Below are 7,139 nucleotides of genomic sequence, written 5' to 3' on the forward strand. Positions count from 1 at the left end.
GCTCCGGGACGGTCCCCGCGCTCCGTCGGAACCACAGCTGCTGTCCTGCTGGCCCTGGGCGCGGCGCCGCAGCCGCGGGCGATCCGGCGCTTGTGTGTCCGGGTTTCCGAGGAAGGGATTACTCAGCGGGAGCCGCCGCGGCAACTCGGGCCGCTGGGGCCGCAGGAGCGGTGACGAGGCGCCCGGCCTTCTTTGTTGACTTTTAGGTTTCGGGCTCAACGGAAGATTTATTCGCTAGGAGGGGAACATGCCAAAACAATGAAGAACTAACTGCATTTGTCACCTCGAGATGCTTGCAGTCCTGTTCTACCCCCTTTCCCCGGCAACTAGCTGCCCTGGCCCCCCAACCCGTGCGCGTCGTAACGCGCGGGTCGCAGGTCGTGTCGCCCAGAGGTGGCAGAGAGCGCGGTTTGAGAATCGCGTGACAAGTCCACGAGGCACGAGCTGGGCCTGCAGGCGCCTTTGCGCTGAGACCTGACCCGCTCCGCGCTCCCCGCCGCTCTAGCTTCTCAGGCAGGACTCCAAATGGCCTTGTCGCCTCAAGCTCAGAAAAGTCTCGGCCAAGAAAGAGAGCAGCAGCTAAGTCCTACGTGAAGCCTGGTGGGGTGAAGGCAAGACGGTGAGAATGTGCTGGTGTGTTAAAGAGGCGGAAGGGACCACCACGGAGGGGACAGCACAAAAGTTGGACACTGCGGATTCAGTCAGGCTGGGTAAAATACCCGAGCTCATGCCCTTAATTTGGAATTCGAATTTGCCAATGTTTGTTTACCCTATATAAATATGAATAGCTTCTGGGATCGAAAGCTTGTTCCCCTCTTTGGGATTTTAACGTCCTTCTGAGGCCTCCAAATTACGTTTTGAAATTACTCAAACTAGTAATTTCCCTCCCTTCCTTCTCTCATTAGCTAAAGCGAGAGCGGGTTTAGGATTTCTGAATTTTTTTCAAGTGCTACATGGCACCCCTTCTCTCATCTGGGGAGGCAATTACGCGATAACTAAGAGACTCACGCAGCTCTTTTTATCTTGTCCGCGGTGTGGAGTGGGGCGATCAAAGCAAAGGCTGTCCAAGTTCAAGCCCCAGTGAGGATGCAGTTCGTACACAAGGGCGCAGGCAAGGCCAGCCCCGGCTTGGGTTGGTGTTGTTATTGTTGATGTCAATCCGAACAAGTCTTACAAAGAAATAGGTGGACTGGAAAGTGAGCCTACTATCAAAGGAGATTAATGATTTTGTGATCCCAAGCAACTATGGGGTGTGAAGTTCCATTTAGAAGCTTCTTAGAAGGCAAACAAATCATCAGCTTTAAGATCTTAGGAACGATATTTTTAGAAACAATTTCATAAAAAATAGCTTCACAAAATGCAAGATAGCAGCTATGCTGAAATGTCGTGGAGACACAAAGCTTCCCCTGCAGGAGTGAATGAACTGCCGGTCCTCGGCCCCCTCCAAAGCTACCAGGACGAATAAGTTTTGTTTCTCTTTTAATGTGAAGAAGGTTCAGGAGTCTTTGCTGTAGACAACTTAATTTTATCAGTCACAGCTAATATTTTATTCTCACTTGAATACTGCTCAGAAAGAGGAAAATGATACATTGGGGAACGGCAAAAGGTAGTTAAATTAATAATATTTGATTTTGTAGTGAAAAGTCTGAAAGGAAACACAGAAGGCTTAAGCCCATGTTAAAATGAAGTAAACATTACTGGGAATAAAAAAAAACTTAAAAATCTCAATTCCTGGAATATTAAATCAATGTATCTGCTCATTTTAATTGAATTTCTTTCACTGCTTTTTACTAGCTACATGTATATTTAAATCATAGACAAAACAATTTTGTTTTAGATTATCTTCCTTTTTGTCATTTATGTTCAGCTCCAGAATTTGAAGAATATCATGTTCAGAATATCCACTTTGGATTTAATTAAGTTAAGGAAAATAACAGAGATCCTTTTTTGTTAACATTTGATTTATTTAAAGTCCTTAATTGCAAATGATCAAGAACATATTCCACGGCTTAAAATCTGGTATTACTTTTGTTATTTAAATCAAAATATTTTTAATTACAATCACATTGATAAAAATTAACATTTTAATTTGTAATCTTAACCATCATTTAAAGCAATTTCAGCTGTAAAGAAAAAGAATAAACCATGCAATAAATTAACATTGAGAAAAGCAAAGAGAAATAATAATCAAACTCGTCTGGCTATACTAACACCATGTCCAACTGTGGAAAGTGCATTAACACTGGATAAAACAAACACACAATGGCAATAATTAAGATGGCCACAATCAATAGGATTTTGGAATATTAGAACAAGTTTTGAAATACGGTTCCCTATAACTTATCTCTCCTCCAACACTGTAATATTCCCATTTTTTCTGAAAAAAAAACTTTAAATGGGACACACTCATAGAAGCGAATTTTACACGTTATGTGACCTCAGAATGACATGACCATGGCACTCTGCAAAGCAAGAAGCAGAGTTCTTGAGGAGAGCGATTCCTGAGGAATTGATTCTCAGGGCCATACGTAGGTAAAGAGGAAAAGGGGGCTGGGGTCCTTAAACTCCTCCATCAGGAAACTCTTGAAAATGTAGCATGTATATCACCTATTACCTCTAGCTATATGTTATGTAAATATATGGAGGATGTCTACATATCTGAGCAGGTGCATAATTAAGTCGGTACTCAGTATATATGTATTTCATTTAAAGACATCAGCTATCTGTATCAGAAATGTAAACTGAAAAATGGCTCTGATGTTTATAATCTGTTTATGTCCTGCTGCGTAACAGCAGTATTATCTTTCAATACTTTTAAGAGCCACTAGTGTCTACTTGTTTCTCTACCACTTCAATTCTTATGGTTAAGAGTATTGCCACAGACCTGTAAACTCATGGGGGGGGGGGGTCAGGAAAGGACGGGAAAAAAGCACAAACAAATATTTTACAAACTTGACCATCTTTTTTTTCTTTTTCTTTTTTTAAATAAACCCTGCCAGACTGGAATGTAGAATGTATCTGGAGGGGAAAGCGGGAAGGAAGGTGGGGGACGGAGGTGGGCAAGGAAGGAGGAGGATTTTCTATATACACTTGTAGATCATTAATCTTTGCAGGAAAAATTTTTGTTGGTTTGGGCTTGGTTGTCTTTGTAATAATATACATAGCGAGTTTTGAATACAATAATAAAGTAACAGTCCTTTGCACTGGGGGAAAGACTGTGCAGGAAAAATGAAATAATAGATGTAGGGATTTTATTATGCTGTTGTCGGTTTGGTGTGTGTGGTTTTGTTTGCTGTTGATTTTTTCTCTCCTCCTATCAGCATGACCAGGCCAGACAAACCCCCAGTTGGGGGAGCTAGGAAGTGTTTAGGACGGGTCTGGAATACACACCTTGGTAGTAGGCCGGCTCCAGGGCTGAGGGCTCGATGGGGCTCCTGGTAGCCACGGAGGCGCTGCCGAGAGGCAGGCTGGCGGGCAACGTGGCGCCGTAGGGCGAGTACTGCAGTGCCTGCTCGTATGCCTTGAAGTCCAGCTTGTGCTGCTGCTCCGAGGAGGACATGAGGTTGTTGATGGAGAAGGGGTGGTTGAAGGAGTAGTGCGGGTCCCCTTTCAGGTGCAGCTGGGACTCGTGAGGTGCCAGGCCATGCGCGGGATGAGAGGGGGGCACAGATGCCAGCGCCCCGGGCCCAGAGCTTATGGGGGGCGCAGACGAGGAAGCTGGAGTCTTCAACTCCGAGGCGCCCCCTGTCGCCGTCGCCCCGTTGTGGTCCAGAGTCTGGGGGCTGGCGGCGGGCCCGGGGGCCGGCGCGCCCTCTAGCTGGCCGGCTTTACCGTGCACACCCCGGTGAAGGGGCGAGTCGGCGCTGGGGTTAGCGGCGCCCGAGGGGTCCTTGCGGCTGTCGGGGCCACCCTTGGCGCCGCCGCCCCCGCTCCCGCCCCCGCCGCCGGCCCCGGGCTGCTTCTCGCACTTGAAGCGCTTCTGGCGGCGCAAGTAGCAGCCGTTTTCGAACATGTTGCCGGAGTCCGGGTGCAGCGTCCAGTAGGAGCCCTTGCCCGGCTTGTCCGGAGAGCGCGCCACCTTGACGAAGCAGTCGTTGAAGGACAGCGAGTGGCGGATGGAGTTCTGCCAGCGCTGCTGATTCTGCCGGTAATAGGGGAAGAGGTCCATGATCCACTGGTAGATCTCGCTGAGCGTGAGCATCTTGCTGGGCGCCTGCTGGATGGCCATGGTGATGAGCGAGATGTACGAGTAGGGAGGCTTGGCGTGCGGGTAGCTGCGCTTGAACGTCTTGGCGTCGCCGCCGCCGCCTCCCGCGCGGCTGCGGCCCAGGTTGGACGGCGCGTACGCCATGGGGCTCATGCACGGGTTCATGGCGGCCGCGTAGGGGCCCAGGCCGTTCATGGAGGCCGCCGGCTGCGCGCCCATGGCACCCATGCCTCCCGGGCTCAGCGCCGTCCCCATGGCCGTCACGCCCGCCGCCGTCATGCTGTTCATGGCCCCCGCCGAGCCCCCCGGCATGCCGGCTACGGCACCGGGACTTAGGCCGGCGCCCAGGCCTGGGTTGGCGTAGGACATGTTGAAGGAAGCCGGGGTCATGTTGCCGCTCGTTGTCATGGTGTTCATGGTCATGTAGGTGTTCATGGAGTTCATGGAGCCCAGGCCCGAGTTCATGTTGCTGACCGGGACGGAGGAGTAGGCCTGGAGCGGAGACAGCGAAGGAAGAGGCCCGGAAGGGCGGGGTTAGCGGTCGGCGCACCGAGGCGGGCGGGAGGCCGGGGGCGAACCAGGGGGCAAGCGGACAGCATTTCTGCAAAGCCCGGACCCCCCCACCTGGGCCAAACTGTTAGACGCCCTCCCCATACCGAGCAAAGATGTCTTGCATGGCAGGGGGAAAATCCTAGCGCGGCAGGCATGAAAGACAAGAGCTCATAGAAAATATGTCCCCGGGAAGATGTGTAATCGCCTTACACGCCAGGCTCAGGGCTGGCTTCCAGGCCCCTTCATCACCTCCTCATCCACACCAGGCGGTATCACAAGTGTGCACCCCAACCAGCCTCGGCAAAGTGCCCTTTGGAGCAAATCGTCTTTAAAACTCCGAAAATATAATTAATCTCTGACCCTCTGCTTATTCACTTCACCCTAAAGGTGCGGTGGGTTCCGTGGCGCTGGCCTGCTGGGCAGGCAGCGGGGCACCAGCTCTGTGCCAGCTCACTCGAACCTCTCAGGCCCAGTTGACCACACAGCGGTCTCGGTTGTGCGAGGCGGCTGTTAATGAAATTCCCCGATAGAGCAAATCTTCCATGGACATAAGACCCCCTGAATCATTCACTTCCCAACAACCGGCTTTATTTATTGCCTTAGGAGTTTTTGTCAAATGACTTTTTGTTGTTTAGAAGTAGTAGTTTCTACCCACTTGTAGCAAATGTAATATTAAAAAATAAGCAAACTCAGTAGTTAAACAATTTTTGGAAAAATAAAACTAAAAATGGGTCTACAACAGAAGGGGCTGGGAGGGGTGCATGATATCAATGCACTACATACATTTAACATGACTTTACATGTACACCTCTGCAAGCCATTCAAAAACATGCATTAATTTTGTTAACTACTTGCACTCCCCCAGATTTGAAAATTTTAGTGACACAGTTGTGAAACTAACCATCTATTTTTTCACATACTAATATGTTAATGCTGATCATTTCGAAGCCTGGCCTTTGAAACTACATGAGTAGTTTTGAACACTTAAAAGTTCCAAAATCAAACTCTAATTTTCTGCTAATGCCATTCCACTTTCTAATTCTCAGCTTTAACATGTAAGAAAGCTCTTCCACTAGATCTTAATTGACTGGTGAGTCGAAATGACTGCATCAGAATTAAACCTCTGGAAGAGTTCTGAGCTTTTAAAATCACCAACAAGCGAAAACCCTTACTAATAGCAATTTGGGAGTGCACTAGGTATTGTAAACATACAGAGCCTAGAAATATTAAAAATAACTTCTTTGATAATTTAGTAAGAAATGATGTCCTTAACTTTATTTTCATCGGCAAATATGACTCCGTTTGCAAACATAACAGGTAAACAGATTTATATAGGAACACCCTGTAAACTCTGGTATAAACTGAAGTAAATTTATGAATATAAATATATAAATCTAAACTAATTTTAGATTTATTTAGATGCCATGAAAAATATTTCTAATTCTATATTTTTCTGTACACGTCTTAAAGTAGTTTTTACTTTGGGTTTTTTTTTTTTTTCTTTCCCTCTTTCCAAGATTATAAAAAGCAGTTTCAATAAGCATTTTCAATAATGGCAATTAAACTTTTGGGGGGTGATCGCCAGCCGTTCCAGAAGAATACTTTTAATAGATGGTGGTCCTGCCTGTACCTGGTTTTCCTCGCAATCCTTTTGTGCGCATTGTAAAATAACTCCCATGAACGTGCCACCAAGGGGACAATGAAGAGAAACAGGTTTTCGGCCCGAGTTCTGGAAGAAGATTCGGCTCGCACCAGCGCCACCCAGCGGTTCTAAAGTAGAACGAGCACACTTCACCCCAAACAGGGCTTCAGAATAAGTTTTATAAAACCTTAGTTTTTTAGAAATCGTTTCATTATTAAGACGCCCAACCTAGTGGCGGAGCGCCTTCATCAAAAGGACTCTGATCATTGAACGGCGGGCGAAGAGGCCGCCGTGCGGGCGTGCTCCGACGCTCTCAGAGTTGCTTCCAACTCGTGCCGGCGCCCGCCCGCCAACTGCGGCACCCCGGGTCCGGCCCCGGCACTCCGCCGGGAAGAGGCAAGTGCTTCCCAGAACGGGTGTGTGCAAAGCTCAGAGTTTCCTAAAACTAGCTCGCCCGCTGGGAGCACCGGAATCCAGTGGGGAAGCAGGTCCGGCTCCGGGCCCGGCCAAGGCCGGGCCGGGGCCACACCGGGCGGGAAGGCAGCCGTGGCGCGGAGGAGGCGCCGCCAGCCCACCAGCCGTCCGCCCTGCCCGGCGCCCACCTCGCCCCAGCCTCTCCCGGCACGGGCTGCCGGAGCGCCCCGCCCGCTGTCTGCCTCTCACCTCCTGCGTGTCCGTGTAGTAGCTGTTCCAGTCGCTGCTCTCGTGCCCTTCCATCTTCACAGCCCCTAACATCCT

General features: G+C 49.1%; 1 protein-coding gene across 1 annotated transcript; it reads right to left on the bottom strand.

Moving 5' to 3' along the window:
* Positions 1-1,943: 1,943 nt before the first annotated feature.
* Positions 1,944-7,139, bottom strand: FOXA1 (forkhead box A1). The gene is made up of 2 exons (XM_008587069.1): positions 7,065-7,139; positions 1,944-4,699 (listed from the first exon to the last, which is right to left on the bottom strand). The coding sequence occupies exons 1-2, from the start codon at positions 7,134-7,136 to the stop codon at positions 3,356-3,358; spliced, it is 1,416 nt and encodes a 471-aa protein (XP_008585291.1). The 5' UTR covers positions 7,137-7,139; the 3' UTR covers positions 1,944-3,355.

This window comes from Galeopterus variegatus, unplaced genomic scaffold (genome assembly GCF_000696425.1).
Source record: "Galeopterus variegatus unplaced genomic scaffold, G_variegatus-3.0.2 Scaffold4243, whole genome shotgun sequence".
Lineage (NCBI taxonomy): Eukaryota > Metazoa > Chordata > Mammalia > Dermoptera > Cynocephalidae > Galeopterus > Galeopterus variegatus.

Excerpts from the sequence above, each read along its gene's own strand:
- FOXA1 (XM_008587069.1), bottom strand. The coding sequence starts at position 7,136 with ATGTTAGGGGCTGTGAAGATGGAAGGGCACGAGAGCAGCGACTGGAAC. Across the intron at positions 4,700-7,064 it reads ACTACACGGACACGCAGGAG|GCCTACTCCTCCGTCCCGGT; the intron begins GTGAGAGGCAGA and ends TCTCCGCTCCAG.